Below are 24,520 nucleotides of genomic sequence, written 5' to 3'. Positions count from 1 at the left end.
GTCATGTGATGGGTGGCATTGTTGCCACTCCAGCAGTGGACAGCTTCTCCCATGGTCACACTGGCCTCATCTGGGCATGGTTGTAGTTTCTCCTAGGTTGTTCATCTCTGGAGCACTAATTCCTCCACTAGACTCTATAATTGCTTCTGCTATTGCCTGATAGGCCTTGTGGTCTTCAGTGGGCATCAAAGCTGCCTTGGGCATCTCTGGGCCACACCACCAAAGTCTGGAAGCCCTCACATCTGATTTTCCAGACATCTATGGTAGAATGGGTGAGAATGCCTCTTGCTCCTTTTAAATTCCTTTTGTGAGAGGATTACCAAAATAGCATTCATTTATTCATTCACTGGACAAATATTGAGGGCAACTATATAGCAGGCATAATTCCAGGTGTTAAAGTTGTGAAAAAGGTAGGGTCTTTGCTTTCATGAAGTTTATATTCTAGTGGGTAGAAATAAAAATAAACAAACATATACAATGTCAGCTAATGATAAATGTATGAAGAAAAATAAAGCAGAGTGATGGGTTAGAGAATGAAGGAGGAGGCGGGGATAGGGATGCCATCTTAGACCAGGTGATCAGAGAAGACCTCTGACGTTTGATCAGAAACCTTAATAAAGTAAAAGAGTGAGCAACAGGGGGTATCTGGGGGGACAGAAAATGCAAAGACCTTGTAGTCGTTTGCATGTGATCTCGTGTTTTATGGTTTTAGTGAATCAGATCCTTCATTTTTTACTGCAATCTGCCTTTTGCTCTACATTTGAACTTCAAAAACCCAATTAAGATTTCTTTCCTTCCTAATAGATAGCTTTTTGCTTTCCTCATCTCTGTTTATCCAGAAAAGGAGACGGGGAAGAAGAAAGGAAGTGGAGGAGAGTGAGGCAACGACAATGGATGTGGGAGGGGGAACGGAGGGCGTGATGCCCTTACCCCTGTTTCACTGCCTCCTGGCTCCTAGATGAAGGAGTGGGCATGCCCCATGAGTGGGCAGGTGTAGTCTGAGCAGCCTCTCAGTTCTGTGGGCACATTAGATATGTGGTATGGGAATCTATACCGTTTTGAATTGGCAAACTTCAACTTTTTATGCACTCATTTAGGTGTAGTCCTGCTATAGGAAGTGATAGCCAGGAACCTGCACTCTAAGTCTCAGTCGTCAGACCCTCTGTTCAAGGTGTATGGGTAGGTCTCATCCTCCCCATAGTCCTCCACCTGTCTTTTCCCATCCTTTGGGCCTCTGCTTCAATAGATGGCTGTCACAAATAATAGTAAATTTTTTTTCTGAGTGCAGTATCCGTACCTAATTTACGCTTAACGTTTTTAGCTAGGACCCTTTGCCATAATCTCAGGCAGTAGGCAAGGTAAACTTATTATTCATTGATGTATCTATGTACTTAATCTATAAACAGGGTTAAGTGGTTAAGAATCTGCCTGCCAATGCAGGGGACACGGGGTCGAGCCCTGGTCTGGGAAGATCCCACATACCGTGGAGCAACTAAACGCATGCACCACAACTACTGAAGTCTATGGTCTAGAGCCCACGAGCCACAACTACTGAGCCCACGTGCCTAGAGCCCATGCTCCGCAACAAAAGAAGCCACTGCAATGAGAAGCCCATGCGCCACAACAAAGAGTAGCCGCCGCTCGCCACAACTAGAGAAAGCCCGAGCACAGCAATGAAGACACAGCACAGCCAAAAATAAATAAATAAATAAATAAATAAATCTGTAAACAACATTTGTACAGCACTCTTTGCCAGAGCTGGAGCCACTACAATGTAGTATGGGTGGTAAAATTGTATGTGCGGTAAAAGTGTATGTGTGTGTGGTTTTTGATGTCTCCAAGCACAGTGTGCTCAGAATCACCACTCTCTTTTGGTGACTAAAGCTTTCTGTTCCTGCATTGAGGGCATCCTTGCCCAGTTTCTTCCTTCCTAGAGAAACAGGAAGGCCTGAATCCTGATTTGGGCAAAAGCTGAACTCCCCAAAGAGATAACAGCAGGGAAACAGTATGGAGAACCCAGGGAATAGGAAGAGTCTGAATGATGAGGCTTGGGTTTAATCTTACTATAGTGGATGGCCAGGTTTCTCTGTGCTCTCAGGGAAAAAGGATCCTCAGCTCCTGTCCTGTCTTCTTGTGGCAGCGCCATCTTTAACACCAGCTACTACTACTTCTAGAAGGAAACATCAACAGGGGCGCTTGCTTAGCCATAGAAAGATTGGTGCCTGGAGATGGCATTCCTACTTCCTAGCACAGTGCCTTGAACCTACAAAGCAATCAATCTTTGATCAGGAGGTATTGTGCTTCAGAGCAGAAACCAGAATTCTAGTAACTGAGAATGCACTCCACTCACAGTAAATTTAAAACTAGCATAGAACTTACATAGTTCCTTTAGTTTAATATGTCAATGCTCTCCAGCCAGGGAACATCACTGGGAACATTCCTATAGTTAAGCAAAGTTGGATTTATTATTTGTTGCAACAAGGGAGAACACACATAATGGGAAATTGTGGAGTATCTCAGTAAGAGGATGTTGTTAGGACTTAACAGAATTTGGGCTTGTGTTAAGTGATTTTGAGGAAGGTTCAGAGAAGCAGGGCTTTACTGAATTGGATGATATCGGGGGGATAATTCTATGATTGAGTATCTTAATGAACCTTATCTAGAAGAAGGGAAGAACAGAGTGATGCTAGAGCTATAACTGATAAAGAAGCAGCAGTCGCTCAAATTAGTTGGAAGAGGGAGATGTTTAGTATGTTTATGGTTTGCACAGTAACACTGTCTCTGTGCTTAGACAAGACTATGAAGCGGTCTTGTTTTTTGTCTCCATTCATCACAGTCACAGAGTGACCTTGTGTGATGTTGGTGTTCTACGAGATTGCTTATGCTCAATAGGAAAATATTATGGCATAGCTCTGACTGCCAGGTCAGCTCCTAGCAACACTGAGGCTTAGTTCTTAGTGTCAGGCCAGTTTCCAGATGCCAGAGGTTTATTTTCTTAGTCCCCCAACCCCAACACTTTTGGTCAAAGGCAAAGTTAGGCCATGGAATGTTAATCCATGATATTCAGATTTTTTTTTTTTTTTTTTACTATTGCTGGGATCCTGCTGACTCAGAGAATGGACTGTAGTTGGACTAGGGTTAATCTTTCCTTGTCCTCCAGCTGTAGGATAAGTTGTTGAATCATACACCATGACAATGACTGTGTAGTAACATTTAGCACTCTGGGCAGGGTACAGTGACCAACTGCCAAAAAAACAATTACCAGAAACAAAATGATTATTCACCTTTGCAGTAAGTCTGGAAGCCAGGGGCCCAGATTATAAAACCCTGCAATGAAAAAATACCCCAGAATAATCCAGCTGGGTCTGTTTTAGAAAGCCAGGTGGTTTTATCATCTTTTATCCTACTCATGTTCTACTATCCTGAAGGATACAGATGGAGCAATAAGTATTGCTAAACAGAAACTCCCCTGTGGCTAGCTAAATGGAAATCAAGGCCTATGTGATTGTTCATGAAAACTCTAGCTAATGAACTCAAATTTAATTGGTTGAGCTTCTAAAGCAGAAGTTGTGATATTTATAATGTTTGCTAAAGTCAGAGAAAAGAGTTTGGAGCGTCTTTTTCAGTTGTGTTACTTTTGTTGTGGGACTGAATTTCATTCACAGTACATATGCAGAGAAAGTCAGTTATCCCTCCTGGGTGTTCTCCCAAGTAGTCTGTGAGTCTGTGCTTGCCTCATTTTCTTGGTTTGTGGGTACTGCTCTCAGAGAAATATGAGCCACTGGAGGAGTGGTAATTTTAAGCTCCTGAAAACCTCTAACAATTAGATTCAATATACAGGGTAAGTTAGTAGGAGGGTGTAAGCCTTATGTTTGTAAGAAGTAGAACTCTAGCAGGGTACAGACTATACTGGGAGTATAAGTATTATTAAGTATATCAGGAGCAAGCCAATATTTCGTCCTCAAGATGGGCAGATTTCTTGTTTAAGTAAAATAGGTTTTTGCAAAGTGGGCTGCAATGTTTCTGAAAAGAACAAACTGACTATTGGAGCACAGATAGCCCCCATATTAGTTGCTATTCCTGAAGGGCTAGGTTTTTCTGATACGGTTGTGATACCCTCAGAGAAACATTTTGTTGAGGTGTGGATCAAGGTCCAATTTTTATAAGATTGAAGTTTGGGATTAATCACGTGAGAAAAGCTTAAGAACCAGAAGGGACCTATAGATGAAAATCTACATTATGAAGTGTTTAAAAGTGTAGCTACTGAATTTTGTCAATAGTCAGTTTAATTAAGAGCAGTAGCTATGGTTTGAGAAAAATACACCACGAGGCTTCTTTTTCTTAAGCAGCAGAAGAGCACAGGGAGTCAAACGTAACAGGATGAAGATAAGGGAGATCATACTGAGAAATCATTTTGTTAATTGTTAAAGTACAATAATAGGCAAGATTATTTGTAGGGTAAAGGATGCTGAAGAATCAGAAAGTTAATCTTTTTCTGTTGTCATGGGTCAAGCTGTCCATTTCTACAATCAGCAGCTTCTGGAGAATTCCCAAGGATCTTCAGTCTTCCAAAGGAATGGACGTCCAGTAGTCAGGCAAAAATGATGCATGTATTTTTAGCTGGGAAACGTGAACCCAAGATCAATGCCTTGGAATTTTACTGCTGAGTCAGTTGTTAGCAGTGCCTAATAAGGTCTTTTCCATTGAGGTTCATGGGAAGTTTTCTTCTGATGTTTTTTCAGAAAGATCAAATCTCCAGCTTTGAGGTCATGCAAAGTTTGCTTAGGTGGGTGCTTTGGAAATGCAGCTCCTACCTATTGTTCATAAAGCAGTAGTTATTGTGTGGGCCCCCTGCAGTAATTAGTCATATCAGCTTGCATCAAGGTAGAATCCAGTACTGGAAGTAATTCCCAAATACATGAGGCAGTCTATTATTAACTCAGAAGGAGATATGTATATCCTAGAATGGTTCATGTTATTGCTATCAAGGTAAACAGAAGTTCTTTGAGCCTTGGAAGTTTGAGGGTTTCTGAGAGCTTTGATAATTAGTTTTATAATTCCATTAGTCCCCTTTATTTTTCCTGACATTTGTAGATGATAAGGACAGTGGAGTTTCTAAGTAAATGGTAAAGCTTTACAGAATTACTTAATGATAGTGTCAGTGAAATGTGTGACCCTGTTACAGGAGAGGTACATTGGAATTTCTCAAGTCAGAAATATAAAATCAAGCAATTTTTTCCCCACCATTACAGCCATAGCTCTCCAGCAGGGAAAATCTTCAATCTACCATAAAAAGAATTGTATTTGTATGTACTCATAGTTCATTTCGAGGTGTTCAAAGGAGCACTGAGGCTTTGGGCTCCAGTCCATATTCTATCTTTATAGTTTTGCCAGGATTGAGTCATTGGCAGATAGGACCTACATCCTTGGCAATACCCCTAATTTATGCCACCAATGTTGGTTGCCAATTTATCTCTGCTTTTGTGGGTAATACCGTGAAGAATTTTTTGCTGGACTCCACTTTAATTGTGGCTATCTCCTTAGATAATAGCAAAGGATCTCAAGATTCTTTAATTTGCCATTCATTTCATAGGGGTTCTTAAGTGATAGGGAAACCTTTGTTTTTAAAGCATTTTGAAATCATTGACTAACCCCCAAAGGTAGGTACTATCAGTATAAATATTTGCTCTTTTATCCTTTTTTAGCTGATAGGTCTGGGCAAGGGCAACTACTGGACTTACAGAAGGCCTGGGATGGCATTGCCAAGCCCCTTAACGAGGTAAGAGACATTGGGCAAGTTATTTTTCTGAGGCTTAGATTCTTCAAATACAAAATGGTAATAATACTTGTCTCACAGAACTGTAAGCATTTAATGTTACTGTACAATAATCAACAAATAATACCTACCACTAAGTCCTTCATATTGGTTATCTCCCTTAACTATCACAACCATCCTATGCGAGGGCCTATTACCTCATTTCATAGAGGCTTAGTCTCACTGCTGTTAAGTGGCCATGTTTGGATTCAGTCCCATCTTTCTGATACCAGAGCCCAGTTCTTACTTAACCCTCTACTGCCTCTGACACTTTTCCACTGTTAGGTTCAAGTGCCCATGATACAGCCTGTCATACATTAGGCACTCAACCTTTAAAAATTTATAATTTTTAGGTTTGATTATTTTGGGTTTGTCCGAGGGTCTGATCGTCCCTCTGTGCAGGGGCAAAATTCAATTTTGGCCCGGCCCAGCCGAGGACTAAATTCTCCGCTCTTCCGACAGGAGCCCAATCCGGGTTTATTGTGAGTTTACAGTAGTGTGAGCAAGATCCCATCTCGTGACGGGGGCGAGGCGTCAGCGTCGCCTGTCAGCAGCTCCGCCCCTCTGAACTTCCCGCGGTCCCCGCGGGGCACCCTTAGCAACAAGCGCGCGCACTCCCTGCCCCGACCAGTCCGCGCGGCGCCGGCGCGAGGCGCCGGCGGTCTCCGCGCCTGCGCGCGGCCACAACCGCCAGTAGGTTCTCTTCCCCTCCCTTCCCTCCCCCCTCCCCCCTCCCCTCTCCCCTCTCCTCCTCTTCAGCCTCTTGGAGCCAGACGCCAATATGGAGCTAGAGGACATATCGTGGCCAGGAGAGCTCGAGGAGGAGGAGGAAGCGGCGGAGAACTTGGACGAGTACGACGTGGTGATGGTGGAGGAGATGGAGGAAGAGGAGGGGCGGGAGCCGGACGCGGATTTTAACTACGAGAGCCAGCGTCGGGAGAGTACGGACGACGAGGAGGATGAGGAGGCCAAAGCCTGGCTGCAGGCGCACCCCGGCCGGACTTTGCCTCAGCCGTCGCTCCCCAGGCACAGCTGTTCGGAGGGCGAGCTGACTAGCCCGGGGAAGGTGAGCCGGGTCGGGGAGGGGTATGGGCGGCCGTCGGGCAGGGTGGTCCCTGAGCGCTTTGCCTGCTCTCCCTTGAGGGCTTCTTCCTCTTGCTCTCTGCCTGTCATGGTGCCTGACAAATAGTACGCGTGCTTTTAAAGGCTTGTAGGGCCATTTTGTCTCCTAGGCCCCGACTCTTGCCCAGGCTTCTGGCCGACTACTCCAAGTCTCCTGTTCTTTTCAGGCAAAGATCTCTCTTGTTACCTCCCCACCCTCCCTCTCTCCCCTGGGCTTTTTAAATTACTCCAGATGTTCAGAGGAGCCAATATTGTGGTTAAGAAACGCTCTGGGGAGGAGGTGGGCCTTATACCCTGAGGGAGGGGAAAAGGGCATTGTAGGAGTGGAGACAGTGGTTTCCCAGGGACTATCTTGTTGGGGAGACAATTAGGAGATTAGTTTGCCTGAAGGGCGGGACTGCCCTTGAGGGAGCAGAGTGGATTCTGTGCACCCTTTGAGTAGTTAGTCTCTAGAGGCTTCTTGCCAACTGTGCTTCTCTGACCTCTCGTTTGTAGCAATAAAGGGGTCCCCAGCCGGTAGGAGGGGCTTAGAAACGCAGGAGGCTTAAGTTGCAGCTCCCAACTGTCTGGAAAACTAGAAAGAGCTGATTTTATGGTTGCCTCCTGAAGATCATTTTGAAAATAACTGCATTTAATTGATTCCTTTTCAGGGACAAAGGAAAGGTTTGCTGTACGATTCAGATATCTAGTCATCAGACATTTATGAAATTTCTATTCTGTGAAAGGTACATTGTGGGGACAAAAAGAAACCTAAGGTTTATTGTCTAGGACTGCTCCTTAGACAAGATGTCAACTGTGCAGAGTAAAACAACAAGGTACAACAATTGAAAAGACAGAAGAAAGACTATATAGGCCTGTGCCGTTCAATACAGTAGTCATAGCGTGTGGCTCCTTACATCTTAATTTGTTAAAATTAAAAATTCAGTGCTTCTGTTGTACGAACAATGCTCAGTAGTCACACTTGACTAGTGGCTATGTAATTGGACAGTGCAGATATAGAATAATTTCATCACTACAGAAAGTTCTGCTGGACATGGATGCTGTAGACTGTTGATCATTAAAGAGTAATAGTTGTTGTTTTGCCTGGTAAATATTCCAATCGGTGCTGAGTTCACTGAACATATATTATTGAGCATTCTTCATGGGCCACACATTGTGCTGGTTGCTATGGAACCTTGGTGAACCCAAACATTTGTTGTCTCTGCTTTTCTAGTGTACGCAGTCTAGAAAGGGAGGCAGACAAAATTCAGTTGGGTCACAAAAATAAAAGTAAAATTGATATGTGCTAACATGCTTTGAAAACATTCAATAAGGGAATCTCATCTTGCCAGTGAAGCTGGGGAAAGCTTCCCTGAGGAAGTTATGACAAGCTGAGATCTGAAGACAGGTTACAGTCAACTAGGTGAAGTGAAAAAGGAAGGAGCTTTGCAGCTAAGGGAAAGGCACATAGAAGAAAGGTACTGTCAGTAAGAGAGAGTGTGGCATTTTCAAGGAACCAAAAGCCAATATGGGTTGAGCAGAGACTTCAAGGCTTTGTGTGCTATGCAAGGGATTTGGAAGCTTTATCCTGGGAAGTCATTGAAAATGTTTTAAACAAAGGGGTATAGGATAAGATTTGTGTTTCAGAAAGATCACTTTGTAGCACAGTAGAGAACAGCTTTGACAGCAGGGTGGGGTGGGGAGCTGCAATAATAAGTCAGGGATGCTAATTAGGAGGTCATTGCAGTATTGCCAGGCAAATGATGATGATGGTATTTTGGAATAAGGAAGTGTTGGTGGATATAGAAAAACGTAGACTGATTCGAGAGATATTTAAGAGGTAAAGTAATCACACTGATACACTAATTTTACATTATTTTTACACTAATAGTGGATTAGATGTGGAACACTAGGGCAAGAAGGTGTCAGGTTATTGGATAAATGGTTGAAATATGGCCAGGTTTATGGTAGGGGTGGTGGCCATGGTGTGGGGTGATGGGATGGTTGGGATGGGTGTTAAGATTGTGGGTTTGGTTTTAGAGATCAGAGGAGGGGTCTGGGCTGGACATGTCAAGTTGTAAGTTGTCTACATATGGACCATAATTAAAGCCACACTTGTGGATGAGGTCTCCTAACTTTAATTTTGTTCCATGACTTCTTGTTTGAATAACTATTAATATATAAATTTAATATTCCGAGAAGATTTTAATTAAACCACTTTACCGCTTATTACAGCCAGTGTGAAAAAATTATTATCCTGTCTAACAGTGATCTATCTATGTGTAATATAAGATGTTGCTTCTTAGAGCCCAGAGTGCTTTTTCCGTAGAGGTGTTTTGTTTCTGTTTTTGAGAGAAATCAGATATTGTCCTATTTACCTTGGAGGGTATATGAAGGTGTGGGTGATGTGCTGTATTAAAGGTAGTTTTAAGATGATATAAAGAGTATTAAAATAATTTTTTGTTCACTAACATATTAAGATTTACTGGTGTAAGTTGGAAAATGTTTAAAGGAGAAACTTTAATATATTTCTTGCTAGAAATTTATTATAACATTTCTTTTAAATTAATTTATTTTTGGCTGTGTTGGGTCTTCGTTGCTGTACGTGGTCTTTCTCTAGTTGCGGTGAGCGGGGGCGGAGCACAGGCTCTGAACGTGCAGGCCCAGCGGCCATGGCCAACGGTCCCAGCCGCTCTGCGGCACGCAGGATCCTCCTGGACCGGGGCACGAACTCGCGCCCCCCCCGCAGCGGCAGGCGGGCTCCCAACCACTGCGCCACCAGGGAAGCCCACGGTAGCTTCTCTTTTTGCGGAGCACAGGCTCTAGGCGTGCAGGCTCAGTAGTTGTGGCACATGGGCTTAGTTGCTCTGCGGCATGTGGGATCTTCCCGGGCCAAGGCTGGAACCCGTGTGCCTTGTATTGGCAGGCAGATTCTTAACCACTGCACCACCAGGGAAGCCTTGAACTATAAAATTTTTGAAGATGAGTTTGTTGTGTAGTATTTAATTCAGTGTATTCAAAGGAAGACACCAAATGATAGGAAACATTAATTTCATTCAGTCTAGTCTCAAGTTAAATGACAAAATTGTAATATTTGATCCACTCTCATGTATCTCTCTTAGTAGGCAATTAGGATGTTCTAGTGGTGATCTGTAAGGTGTTGATTAAGTTTGCAAGTCCTATTAATGAAACTGAGCTAAGGCGTGGAACTGTTTTAAGTTCAATGCAAAATATGACCCGCCTTACAACCAAGTTTTTTTGAGTTCAGGGAAGTGAGCCCTTGCTGTATTGGTCTTATGCTGGTCCTACAGACCATTCAACATGGACCATTTCAAACACCTCTACTTGTAATTCCTAAACCTAAATTTCTGAACTGTGCTAGGGAAAATAATTCAATTCTGTGGATTGGTATCATAGAAATTCTTGGTCTTCAACTTTTTTTTTCTTTTAGTTTTATTGTTTATTTACTTTTCTTCCAGTTTTATTGAATATAATTGACATAAAGCACTGTATAAGTTTAAGATATACAGCATAATGATTTGACTTATATACATCATGAAATGGTTATCACAATAAGTCATCTCATATAGCTAGAAAATTAAAGAAATAGAAAAAAATTTTTTTTCTGGTGTTGAGAACTCTTAGGATTTACTCTTAACAATTTTCATATATAACATACAGCAGTGTTAATTATATTTATCATGTTGTGCATTGCATCCCTAGTACTTATTTATCTTATAACTGGAAGTTTGTACCTTTTGACCACTTGGACTCCAACTTTTTTTTTTTTTTTGGCTGCATTAGGTCTTCATTGCTGTGTGCGGGCTTTCTCTAGTTGCGGTGAGTGGGGGCTACTCTTCATTGCAGTGAGAGGGCTTCTCATTGCGGTGGCTTCTCTTGTTGTGGAGCACTGGGTTCTAGGCGTGCATGCTTCAGTAGTTGCAGCACACGGACTCAGTGGTTGTGGCACGCAGGCCCTAGAGTGCCTGGGCTTCAGTAGTTGCAGCATGTAGGCTCAGTAGTTGTGGTGCATGAGCTTAGTTGCTCCATGGCATGTGGGATCTTCCTGGACCAGGGATTGAACCCGTGTCCCCTGCATTGGCAGGCAGATTCTTAACCACTGCACCACCAGGGAAGTCTGGTCTCCAACTTTTAAATGGGTCATCAACAGTGCTTGGAAATCTTTTTATGTTTCCTCCTTCAGCTGCTTCTGCTTTTTCAGTCTTTTTTTTTTTTGCGGTATGCGGGCCTCTCACTGTTGTGGCCTCTCCTGTTGCGGAGCACAGGCTCTGGACACGCAGGCTCAGCGGCCATGGCTCACGGGCCTAGCCGCTCCGCGGCATGTGGGATCTTCCCAGACCAGGGCATGAACCCGTGTCCCCTGCATCGGCAGGTGGACTCTCAACCACTGCGCCACCAGGGAAGCCCTGCTTTTTCACTCTTATCCTCTAGATTTCACCCAATGTTCAGCATTCTCCTATCAACAGGTTACCATTTCATAGAAGGAGAGAACACAGGCCTGAAACCCTACACCTTCCTGCTCCCCATCTCCAAATTTATCTACACTGTACAATTCTTAATCTTTTTTGACCTGTTAATACAGATTTTATTCTTAGTATTAATCCTTTCTTGTGCTCATAGGATAAAAACTATCAGTTATTGTGTATTTTTCTCTTAAGGAAGTGCTGGATTTTATTTGTAGATATTCGATAAATGATAATGGTTTAAGTTTTTTAAAAAAAAGTTTTCTTGACCTTTCTTTGTCAAATTTGGAATCAGAATTATGCCGTTTTTCTGCAAGGTACTGGGAAGATTTTTATTTTTCTGTGTCTTGGAACAGTTTAAATAATGTAAAATTTTCTTGCATGTTTGAAAAATAATCACTTGTGAAACTACTGTGCCTCTGGATTCCTTTCAGGGTTATAATCTGTATATACTCTCTCACTTTTCTTGGGTTAATTTTGTAATTTATGGTTTTTCTAGAAAATCATTTCAGCAAGGGTTTCTGGTTAATTATAATGGAGTGTTACATAGTATTCTTTATTTTTTTCTACTGCATCTGTGGTTATTTCCATTTCTCATTCCAGATTTTATATGATTATATTTTATTCTTCTCTTGATCTGACTAGCTATGGATTTGTCTTGTTAATTGTTTTCATCCAAGGAAACAGCTCTTAGATTTAAGTTTAATTCTATTGCTTTTCATCATTTAATTCATTAATTTCAGTTCTCATCTTTTACTATTTCCCTAGGTATATTTTATTTAATTTTACTTAATGTGCTGAATGCTTACCTGGCTTATTTAAAAACATTTTTAACAGTTTTGTTGAGATATAATTCAAATACCATACAATTACCCTGAATTTTAATGCACAATTCAGTGGTTTCAGTAAATTAATAGATATGTGCAGCCATCACCACAATTTTAGAACAATTTTTTCATTACCTCAAAAAGAAACCCTGTATACTTTAGCTATCACCCCTCTAGCTTCCATTCTGCTAAGCAACCATTAATCTACTTTCTCTCTCTTTAGATTTGCCTATTCTGGGCCTTTAATATAAATGGAATCATATAATATGTAGTGCATGCCACACAGCTTTCAGGATCTTAGTTCCCCCAGCAGTGATCGAACCCAGGGCCTTGGCAATGAGAGCACCGAATCCTAACCACTGGACCACCAGCGAATTCCAATATATGGTCTTATGACTGGACTCTTTCACTTAGCATAATGTTTTTAGGAAACATCCATGTATATAACATCAATTTTTCATTCCTTTTTATGACTTAATAATATTACATTTTATGGATATACTACATTTTTTTATCCATTCATCAGTTGATGGACATTTGGGTTGTTTTCTGCCTGTTGTCTATCTCAAAATGTTTGAAAATTCTCTTTGTGATTTCTTTTTTTGACCCGTTGGTTATTTAGGAGTCTGTTGCTTGATTTCCACGTATTTGTGAATTTCCTCAATTTCCTTCTGTTATTGATTTCTAATTTCATTCCATTTTGGTTGGAGAATATACTTTCCATGATTTCAGTTATTTAAAAAATTTGAGGCTTATGTGTATAATTGAGTCACTGTGCTGTACAGCAGAAATTAACACAACATTGTGAATCACTTATACTTCAATAAAATAAAATTTTTAAAAAATTTGAGGCTTGTTTTATGGCCTAACATATGGTCTGTCCTGGAGTTGTTCCATGTATGCTGAGGTGTATTCTGCTACCCTAGGCTGGAGTGTTCTATAATATCCATAGATGTAGTTTGTTTATAGAGTATTCACATCTTATATTTCCTTGTTGGTCTTGTCACAGGTAGCTATCATTTTTTTTTCATTTTAATTAATAGACTTTTTTGGGAGTAGATTTATGTTTAGCAGAAAGTACAGAATTCTCATGTACCTCTTTTTCCTCCCCTGTTTTCTCTATTATTAGCATCTTGTATTAGGGTGGCACATTTGTTACAGTCGGTAAGCCGATATTGATACATTATTAATTGAAGTGCATGTTTTTATCAGAGTCCACTTTTTGTACATTCTGTGGGTTTTGACAAATGTACAATGACATATGTCCACTATTACAGTATCACACAGAACAGTTTCACTGCCTAAAAAAATCCGTGTGCTCTACCTGTTTATCCCTCCCTTTCTTCCTCTGAAACCCTGGCAGCTGCTGATATTTTTACTGTCTCCACAGTTTTGCCTTTTCCAGAAAGTCGTGTAGTCAGAATCATACAATATGTAGCCTTTTTATTTTTTATTATTTATTTATTTTAAAAATAAATTTATTTATTTTTGACTGTGTTAGGTCTTTGTTGCTGTGTGTGGGCTTTTTCTCTGCTTGCGGTGAGTGGGGGCTACTCTTTGTTGTGGTGTGCGAGCTTCTCATTGAGGTGGCTTCTCTTATTGCGGAGCATGGGCTCTAGGTGCATGGGCTTCAGTAATTGCGCACGCAGGCTCAGTAGTTGTAGCTTGCAGGCTGTAGAGTGCAGGCTCAGTAGTTGTGGCACATAGGCTTAGTTGCTCTGCAGCATGTGGGATCTTCCCAGACCAGGGCTTAAACCTGTGTCCCTGCATTGGCAGGCGGATTCTTAACCACTGTGCCACCAGGGAAGTCCCTATGTAGCCTTTTTAGAATGGCTTCTTTCACTTAGCAATATGCATTTAAGTTTCCTCCCATGTGTTTTCATGGTTTGGTAGCTCATTTCTTTTTTTCCAACTTGATTTCTTTTTCTTTTTTAAAAAATTGCAGTAAAATATATATAACATAAAAGTTACCATTAAAAAAAAATTATTTATTTTGGCTGCGCTGCGTGGCTTGCAGGATCTGAATTCCTCGACCAGGGGTTGAAGCCATGGCCCCAGCAGTGAAAGCATTGAGTCCTAACCACTCGACCACCAGGGAATTTCTCCATTTTAGCCATTTTTATGTGGCATTAAGTACATTCACACTGTTTTGTAATCTTTACTACCATCCATCTCCAAAACGTCTTCATCTTTACAAACTGAAACTTGAATATGTCTGCTTTATCTGATTCTGGTTCTGATGCTTGCTTTGTGTCTTCAAACTAGTTTTGTTTATGTCTTGTATGTCTTGTAATTTTTTTTGTTGAAAGCCAGGCATGTACTGAATGAATATGATATGAAAGGAACTGAAGTAAATAGACCTTTAATGTGAAGTTTTATAAGTTTATCTGGTTAGAGGTGATTTTGTGTTTATTGTTTGCTATAGCTGTAGGTGTCAAAGGCTAAAATTTCCTCTGGTGACCTTGTTTTTGTTCCCCCTGTTGTCTTTGGATTTCTCTAAGGACTTTTTTTTTTTTTAAATATGGAATTTTAAAATAAATTTATTTTTATTTATTTATTTATTTTTGGCTGTGTTGGGTCTTTGTTGCTGTGCACGGCCTTTCTCTAGTTGCGGCGAGTGGGGGCTGCTCTTTGTTGCGGTGCGCAGGCTTCTTGTTGGGGTGGCTCCAGGCGCGTGGGCTTCATTAGTTGTGGCTCACGGACTCAGTAGTTGCAGCTTGTGGACTCCAGAGCGCAGGCTCAGTAGTTGTGGTGCATGGGCTTTGTTGCTCCGCAGCATGTGGGATCTTCCTGGATCAGGGCTTGAACCCATGTCTCCTGTGTTGGCAGGCGGATTCTTAACCATTGTGCCACCAGGGAAGTCCCTCTAAGGACTTCTTAAGTAAGGTATGAGTTGTGCTGTTCTTTCATTCATATACCATCATTATCAGGAGCCCTGTTGATGTAGTGGTAAGGTGTGGGTGGAGGGTAAGTGTTCTATAGTCCTATTATTAGGACTTTGCCTGGGCTGTGATCTTCACTAGGGTTTCTCATTGTTTTCCCCTTAGGTGAGACAGGAAAGCTAGAAGGGGGCTGGAGTTGGGTATTTCCCTTCCCCTACATCACTTAGTCTCTGGTAAAACCCCAGGCTCTGGTAAAATAGTTTCTTTTGAGGGCAGGTCTTGTTAAGAACAGAATGCTCTAGGCCTGTTTCAAAATGGCTGCTTTTGCCCTCCCCCTGCCAGAGCGAGAGGAGATTTTTCTCTGATCTTAACTGTGGAACCTGGTACAGTTCCTGGAGGTAAAACTCATAAAGTGTGGGAGCCCCTCTAAGATTGTTTCCCAGGAGCTTTTAAATCTCAGGGCTGTCTACCCTGAGCCTCTAGCAATTTGTCAATTACAGTTCAGGCTTGCCTACCCTACTACAGGTCCCCATGGTGGTGTCTGCTCTGGGATTCTGTTCCATTAAGTTGTGATTCTCTGTATCCGTTTGTCTCTCTAATTTGGGAGACTGTAGTTTGCCCTTCATTTCAGTTCCCTGGTGGATGTAAGAAGAGTTGTTGATTTTCAATTTGTTCAGCTTTTTCTCTTTTTGTGGGGATGGGAGTGATGATTTCCTAACTCCTTGCATTGCTGGACCAGAGCTTTTTTTGTTTTGGTTGTTTTTCAATAGACTATGTTGTTGTTTGTTTTTTTTTTTTGCTGCACCCCACAGCTTGTGGGATCTTAGTTCCCCAACCAGGGACTGAACCCGTGCCTTTGGCAGTGAAAGCACGGAATCCTAATCACTAGACCACCCCAGGGAATTCCCTCAACAGACCATTTTTTAGAGCAGTTTTAGGTTCAAAGAAAAATTGATCAGATAGTACAGAGATTTCCCATCCACCTCCTGCCCCCACACATGCACAGCCTCCTCCACTGTCAATATCCCACATCAGAGTGGAGTGTGTTTGTTACAGTGAATCTACATTGACATCCAAAGCCAGAGTTTACATTAGGGCTCACTTTTGGTATTGTACATTCTATGGTTTTTGACAAACGTATAATGGCATGTATCCACCATTATGGTACAATATAGTTTCTCCATGTCTTTTCATGACTTGGTAGCTCATTTCTTTTCTCTTTTTTTTTTTTTGTGGTACACAGGCCTCTCACTGTTGTGGCCTCTCCCGTTGCGGAGCACAGGCTCTGGATGCGCAGGCTCAGCAGCCATGGCTCACGGGCCCAGCCGCTCCGTGGCATGTGGGATCTTCCTGGACTGGGGCACGAACCCGTGTCCCCTGCATCGGCAGGTGGACTCTTAACCACTGCGCCACCAGGGAAGCCCAGCTCATTTCTTTTTAGTGCTGAATAATATTACATTGTCTAGATGTACCACAGTTTATCTTATCCATTCACCTACTAAAGGATATTTTAGTTGCTTTCAAGTTTTGGCAGTTATGTGTAAAGCTGCTCTAAACATCCATGTGCAGGCTTTTATGTAGACACATCTTTTCAGTCCATTTGGGTCAGTACCAAGGAGTTTGATTACTAGATTGTATGCTAATAACATGTTTAGTTTTATAAGAAATTGCCAAATTGTCTTACAAAGTGACTGTACCATTTTGCTTTCCCACCATCATTCAGCAGTGAATGAGAGTTCCTGTTGTTCCATATCCTTGGCAGCATTTGTTGTCAGTGTTTTGGATTTTGGCTATTCTAATAGGTAGGTAGTAGTGTCTCATTGTTTTACTTTACAGTTCCCTAATGATAAATGATACTTAGCATCTTTTCATATGCTTATTCCAGTTGTATATCTTCTTTGGTGGTCTGTTGCCCATTTTCTAACCAAGTTGTTTGTGTTCATATTGTTGAGTTTTAAGAGTTCTTTGTATATTTTGGTTAACAGTCCTTATCAGATATGTCTATTAGAAATATCTTCTCCCAGTCTGTGGCTTGTCTTCTCATTCTCTTGACATTGTCTTCCACAGAACAAAGGTTTTTAATTTTGATGAGTGCAGCTTATCAGTTATTTCAGGGATTGTGCCTTTCGTGTTGTACCTAAAAAGTGATCACCATAGCCAAGGTGATCTAGGTTTTCTCCTATATTATCTTCTAGGTGTTTTATAGTTTTTATAGTTTTGCATTCTGCATTTACATCTATGATCCATTTTGAGTTAAGTTTTGTGGAAGGGGTAAGATCTGTGTCTAGATTCACTTTTTGCACGTGGATGTCCAGTTATTCCAGCATAATTTGTTGAAAAGACTGTCTTTGCTCCATTACGTTGCCTTTGTTCCTTTGTCAATTATCAGTTGTCTTTATGTGGGTCTATTTCTGGACCCTGTTGTGTTACAGTGATCTGTTTGTCTAGTCTTTCACCAATACCACACTCTTGATTGCTGTAGCTTTATAAGTAAGTCTTTAAGTCAAGTAGTATCAATCCTCCCACTTTGGCTTCTTCAATTTTGTGCTGGCTATGCTGGGTATTTTGACTCTTCATATAAACTTTAGAACCAGTTTGTCAATGTCCACAAAATAATTTTCTTGGATTTTGATTGGAATTGTATTGAATCTATACAACAGGTTGGGAGGAACTGACGTTGACAGTATTGAGTCTTTCTAACCATGAAAAAGGACTATTCATCCATTTAATTAGTTCCTTTTTGATTTCTTTCGCCGGAGTTTTATAGTTTCCCTCATGTAGATCTTGTATATATTTGGTTAGATTTATACCTAAGTATTTAATTTTTGGGGTGCTAATGTAAATGGTATTGTGGTGTTTTTTTGTTTTTTGAGGGTTTTTTTGGCCATGCCATGTGGCATGTGGGATCTTAGTTTCCTGACCAGGGATCAAACCTGCACCCCCTGCAGCAGAAGTGTGGAGTCTTAACCACTGGACCGCCACGGAAGCCCCAATGGTATTGTGTTTTTAATTTCAAATTCCAGTTGTTCATTGCTGGTATATAGGAGAGCCATTGACATTTGCTCTGTTTTTTTTTGTTTTTTTAATGTTCAAGAATCATCCACAGAATCTCTATCCATCCACTGCTTTTGGAACCTGGAGTATTGAGGTCTAATTATTGTTGGATTGTCTCTTTTTTCCTTCAGTTCTGTTAGTTTTTTTTTTTTTTTTTATAACCTTATTTATTTATTTATTTTTGGCTGTGTTGGGTGTTCGTTGCTGCGTGCGTGCTTTTTCCCTAGTTGTGGGAGTGGGGGCTGCTCTTCGCTGCGGTGCCTGGGCTTCTCATTGCAGTGGCCTCTCCCTTTGCGGAACATGGGCTCTGGGCGCACTGGCTTCAGCAGTTGCAGCACATGGGCTCAGTAGCTGTGGCTTGTGGGCTCTAGAACGCAGGCTCAGTAGTTGTGGTGCACGGATTTGGTTGCTCTGCGGCATGTGGGATCTTACGGGAGCAGAGCTCGAACCCATGTCCCCTGAATTGGCAGGTGGATTCTTAATCACTGCACCACCAGGGCAGTTCCCAGTTCTGTTAGTTTTTACTTAAGGTGTTTTGGAGCTCTGATGCTAGGTGCATATATATTTTTAATTATTAGGTAGTCTTGGTGGATTGACCCTTTTATCATTCTGAAATGTCCCTTAGGCACTTCCCTTAGTATTTCTTGTAAAAGAAATAAATTTTCTGTTTTGGTTTATGTGGGGATTGAAAATTTTTTAAAAAATTTTATGTGGTAAAATACACATAACATCTTAACCACGTTAACCATTTTAAAGTGTACAGTTCAATAATGTTAAATATGTTAACATTGTTGTGCAACCAATGTCCTGAATTCTTAAACTGAAGCTCTGCACCTGTAAACAACCAACTCCGCATTCCCTCTCACCCCAGCCCCTAGTAACAACCATTCTACTTTGTGTTTCTGTGAATTTGATTAATTTGGATACCTCATTTAAGAGGAATCATACACTATTGGTCTTTTGTGACTGGCTTATTTCACTTAGCTTAATGTCCTCAAGGTTCATGCACGTTGTAACATATGACCAGATTAACTTCCTTTTAAGGCTGAATAATATTCTCTTGTACTTTTTTTTTTTAACATCTTTATTGGAGTATAATTGCTTTAAAATGGTGTGTTAGTTTCTGCTTTACAACAGAGTGAGTCAGATATACATATACATATGTTCCCATATCTCTTCCCTCTTGCGTCTCCCTCCGTCCCTCCCTCCCACCCTCCCTATCCCACCCCTCTAGGTGGTCACAAACCACCTAGCTGATCTCCCTGTGCCATGCGGCTGCTTCCCACTAGCTATGCACTCTACGTTTGGTAGTGTATATATGTCCATGCCACTCTCTCACTTCATCACAGCTTACCCTTCCCCCTCCCCATATACTCAAGTCCATGCTCTAGTAGGTCTGTGTCTTTATTCCCGTCCTACCCCTAGGCTCTTCATGACATTTTATTTTCTTACATTCCATATATATGTGTTAGCATACGGTATTTGTCTTTCTTTTTCTGACTTACTTCACTCTGTATGACAGACTCTTGGTCCATCCACCTCACTACAAATAACTCAATTTCGTTTCTTTTTATGGCTGAGTAATATTCCATTGTATATTTGTGCCACATCTTCTTTATCCATTCATCTGTCGATGGACACTTAGGTTGCTTCCATGTCCTGGCTATTGTAAATAGAGCTGCAATGAACATTTTGGTACATAACTCTTTTTGAATTATGGTTTTCTCAGGGTATATGCCCAGTAGTGAGATTGCTGGGTCGTATGGTTGTTCTATTTTTAGTTGTTTTTTTTTCTTTTTGTGGTACGCGGGCAAAAGCTTTTAAGTTTCATTAGGTTCCATTTGTTTATTTTTGTTTTTATTTCCGTTTCTCTAGGAAGTGGGTCAAAAAGGATCTTGCTGTGATTTATGTCATAGAGTGTTCTGCCCATGTTTTCCTCTAAGAGTTTGATAGTGTCTGGCCTTACATTTAGGTCTTTAATCCATTTTGAGTTTATTTTTGTGTATGGTGTTAGGGAGTGTTCTAATTTCATACTTTTACATGTACCTGTCCAGTTTTCCCAGCACCACTTATTGAAGAGGCTGTCTTTTCTCCATTGTATATTCTTGCCTCCTTTATCAAAGAGAAGGTGATCATATGTGTGTGGGTTTATCTCTGAACTTTCTATCCTGTTCCATTGATCTATATTTCTGTTTTTGTGCCAGTACCATACTGTCTTGATTCCTGTAGCTTTGTAATATAGTCTGAAGTCAGGGAGCCTGATTCCTGCAGCTCCATTTTTCTTTCTCAAGATTGCTTTGGCTATTCGAGGTCTTCTGTGTTTCCATACAAATTGTGAAATTTGTTGTTTTAGTTCTCTAAAAAATGCCTGTGGTACTTTGATAGGGATTGCATTGAATCTGTAGATTGCTTTGGGTAGCAGAGTCATTTTCACAATGTTGATTCTTCCAATCCAAGAACATGGTATATCTTTCCATCTATTTGTATCATCTTTAATTTCTTTCATCAGTGTCTTATAATTTTCTGCATACAGTTCTTTTTTCTCCTTAGGTAGGTTTATTCCTAGATATTTTATTCTTTTTGTTGCAATAGTAAATGGGAGTGTTTTCTTAATTTCACTTTCAGATTTTTCATCACGAGTGTATAAGAATGCCAGAGATTTCTGTGCATTTATTTTTTATCCTGCTACTTTACCAAATTCATTGATTAGCTCTAGTAGTTTTCTAGTAGCATCTTTAGGATTCTCTATGAATAGTATCATGTCATCTGCAAACAGTGACAGCTTTACTTCTTCTTTTTCGACATGGATTCCTTTTATTTCTTTTTCTTCTCTGATTGCTGTGGCTAGAACTTCCAAAGCTATGTTGAATAAGAGTGGTGAGAGTGGGCAACCTTGTCTTTTTCCTGATTTTAGTGGAAATGTTTTCAGTTTTTCACCATTGAGGATGATGTTGGCTGTGGGTTTGTCATATATGGCCTTCTTTATGTTGAGGAAAGTTCCCTCTGTGCCTACTTTCTGCAGGGTTTTTATCATAAATGCGTGTTGAATTTTGTCAAAAGCTTTTTCTGCATCTATTGAGATGATCATATGGTTTTTGTCCTTCAATTTGTTAATATGGTGTATCACGTTGATTGATTTGCGTATATTGAAGAATCCTTGCATTCCTGGAATAAACCCCACATGATCATTGTGTATGATCCTTTTAATGTGCTGTTGGATTCTGTTTGCTAGTATTTTGTTGAGGATTTTTGCATCTATTTTCATCAGTGATATTGTCCTATAGTTTCCTTTCTTTGTGACATCTTTGTCTGGTTTTGGTATCAGGGTGATGGTGGCCTCATAGAATGAGTTTGTGAGTGTTCCTCCCTCTGCTATATTTTGGAAGAGTTTGAGAAGGATAGGTGTTAGCTCTTCTCCAAATGTTTGATAGAATTCGCCTGTGAAGCTGTCTGGTCCTGGGCTTTTGTTTGTTGGAAGATTTTAAATCACACTTTCAATTTCATTACTTGTGATTGGTCTGTTCATATTTTATATTTCTTCCTGGCTCAGTCTCGGCAGGTTGTGCATTTCTAAGAATTTGTTCATTTCTTCCAGGTTGTCCATTTTATTGGCATAGAGCTGCTTGTAGTAATCTCTCATGATCTTTTGTATTTCTGCAGTGTCAGTTGTTGTTTCTCCTATTTCATTTCTAATTCTATTGATTTGAGTCTTCTCCCTTTTTTTCTTGATGAGTCTAGCTAATGGTTTATCAATTTTGTTTATCTTCTCAAAGAACCAGCTTTTAGTTTTATTGATCTTTGCTATTGTTTCCTTCTTTTTCATTTATTTCTTTTTTTGTTGTTTTTTTTTTTTGTTTGTTTTTTTTTTTGTTTTTTTTTTTTGTTTTTGCGGTACGCGGGCCTCTCACTGCTGTGGCCTCTCCCATTGCAGAGCACAGGCTCCAGACGCGCAGGCTCAGCGGCCATGGCTCACGGGCCCAGCCGCTCCGCGGCATGTGGGATCTTCCCGGACCGGGGCACGAACCTGCGTCCCCTGCATCGGCAGGCGGACTCTCAACCACTGTGCCACCAGAGAAGCCCTTCATTTATTTCTGATCTGATCTTTATGATTTCTTTCCTTCTGCTAAATTGGGGTTTGTTTGTTCTTCTTTCTCTAATTGCTTTAGGTGCAAGGTTAGGTTGTTTATTTGGAATGTTTCCTGTTTTTAAGGCAGGACTGTATTGCTATAAACTTCCCTCTTAGAACTGCTTTTGCTGCATCCCATAGGCTTTGAGTCGTCAGGTCTCCATTGTCATTTGTTTCTAGGTATTTTTTGATTTCCTCTTTGATTTCTTCAGTGGTCACTTCGTTATTAAGTAGTGTATTGTTTAGCTTCATGTGTTTGTATTTTTTACAGATCTTTTCCTGTAATTGATATCTAGTCTCCTAGTGTTGTAGTTGGAAAAGATACTTGATAATCATTTCAATTTTCTGAAATTTACCAAGGCTAGATTATTGACCCAAGATATGATCTATCCTGGAGAATGTTGCATGAGCACTTGAGAAAAATGTGTATTCTGTTGTTTTTGGATGAAAAGTCCTATAAATATCAATTAAGTCCATCTTGTTTAATGTATCATTTAAAGCTTATGTTTCCATATTTATTTTCATTTTGGATGATCTGTCCATTGGTGGAAGTGGGGTGTTAAAGTCCCCTACTATGATTGCGTTACTGTTGATTTCCCCTTTTATGGCTGTTAGTAGTTGCCTTATGTATTTAGGTGCTCCTATGTTGGGTGCATAAATATTTACAACTGTTATACCTTCTTCTTGGATCTATCCTCTGATCATTATGTAGTATCCTTCTTTGTCTCTTGTAATAGTCTTTATTTTAAAGTCTGTTTTGTCTGATATGAGAATTGCTACTCCAGCTTTCTTCTGATTTCCATTTGCATGGAATATCTTTTTCCATCTCCTCACTTTCAGTCTGTATGTGTCCCTAGGTCTGAAGTGGGTCTCTTGTAGACAGCATATATACGGGTGTTGTTTTTGTATCCATTCAGTCAGTCTGTGTCTTTTGGTGGGAGCATTTAATCCATTTACATTTAAGGTAATTATCGATATGTATGTTCCTATTCCCATTTACTTAATTGTTTTGGGTTTATTTTTGTAGGTCTTTTCCTTCTCTTGTGTTTCTTGCCTAGAGAAGTTCCTTTAGCAGTTGTTGTAAAGCTGGTTTGGTGGTGCTGAACTCTCTCAGCTTTTGCTTGTTTGTAAAGGTTTTAAGTTCTCCATCAAATCTGAATGAGATCCTTTCTGGGTAGAGTAATCTTGGTTGTAGGTTTTTCTCCTTCATCACTTTAAATACGTCCTGCCACTCCCTTCTGGCTTGCAGAGTTTCTGCTGAAAGATCAGCTGTTAACCTTATGGGGATTCCCTTGTGTGTTATTTGTTGTTTTTCCCTTGCTGCTTTTAATATATTTTCTTTGTATTTAATTTTTGATAGTTTGATTAATATGTGTCTTGGCGTATTTCTCCTTGGATTTATCCTGTATGAGATTCTCTGTGCTTCCTGGACTTGATTAACTATTTCCCATATTAGGGAAGTTTCCCATATTAGGGAAGTTTTCAACCATAATCTCTTCAAATATTTTCTCAGTCCCTTTCTTTTTCTCTTCTTCTTCTGGGACCCCTATAATTCGAATGTTGGTGCATTTAATGTTATCCCAGAGGTCTCTGAGACTGTCCTCAGTTCTTTTCATTCTTTTTTTTTATTCTGCTCTGCAGTAGTTATTTCCACTGTTTTATCTTCCAGGTCACTTTTCCGTTCTCCTGCCTCAGTTATTCTGCTATTGATGCCTTCTAGAGTATTTTTAATTTCATTTATTGTGTGGTTCATCATTGCTTGTTTCCTCTTTAGGTCTTCTAGGTCCTTGTTAAATGTTTCTTGCATTTTCTCTATTCTATTTCCAAGATTTTGGATTATCTTTACTATCATTATTCTGAATTCTTTTTCAGGTAGACTGCCTATTTCCTCTTTATTTGTTAGGTCTGGTGGGTTTTTACCTTGCTCCTTCATCTACTGTGTGGTTTTCTGTCTTCTCATTTTGCTTCTCTTACTGCGTTTGGGGTCTCCTTTTCGCAGGCTGCAGGTTTGTAGTTCCCATTGTTTTTGGTGTCTGCCCCCAGTGGCTAAGTTTGGTTCAGTGGGTTGTGTAGTTTCCTGGTGGAGGGGCCTAGTGCCTATGTTCTGGTGAATGAGGCTGGATCTTGTCTTCCTGGTGGGGAGGTCCACGTTTGGTGGTGTGTTTTGGGGTGTCTGTAGCCTTATTATGATTTTAGGCAGCCTCTCTGCTAATGGATGGGGCTGTGTTCCT

The 24,520-nt window shown here is 40.6% G+C and overlaps 1 protein-coding gene across 1 annotated transcript in view; it reads left to right on the top strand.

The window, feature by feature from the left end:
• Positions 1-6,596: 6,596 nt before the first annotated feature.
• ALMS1 (ALMS1 centrosome and basal body associated protein) overlaps positions 6,597-24,520 on the top strand; it is a 227,579-nt gene continuing 209,655 nt past the window's right edge. The window contains exon 1 of the mRNA XM_065890809.1: positions 6,597-6,881. Coding sequence (XP_065746881.1) covers positions 6,597-6,881 — 285 coding nt within the window. The remainder of the gene's footprint in view (positions 6,882-24,520) is intronic.

The sequence above is a fragment of the Phocoena phocoena genome, chromosome 14, assembly GCF_963924675.1.
Source record: "Phocoena phocoena chromosome 14, mPhoPho1.1, whole genome shotgun sequence".
In the NCBI taxonomy this organism is placed as follows: Eukaryota; Metazoa; Chordata; class Mammalia; order Artiodactyla; family Phocoenidae; genus Phocoena; species Phocoena phocoena.
This window is presented reverse-complemented; position numbering and strand designations above follow the sequence as displayed.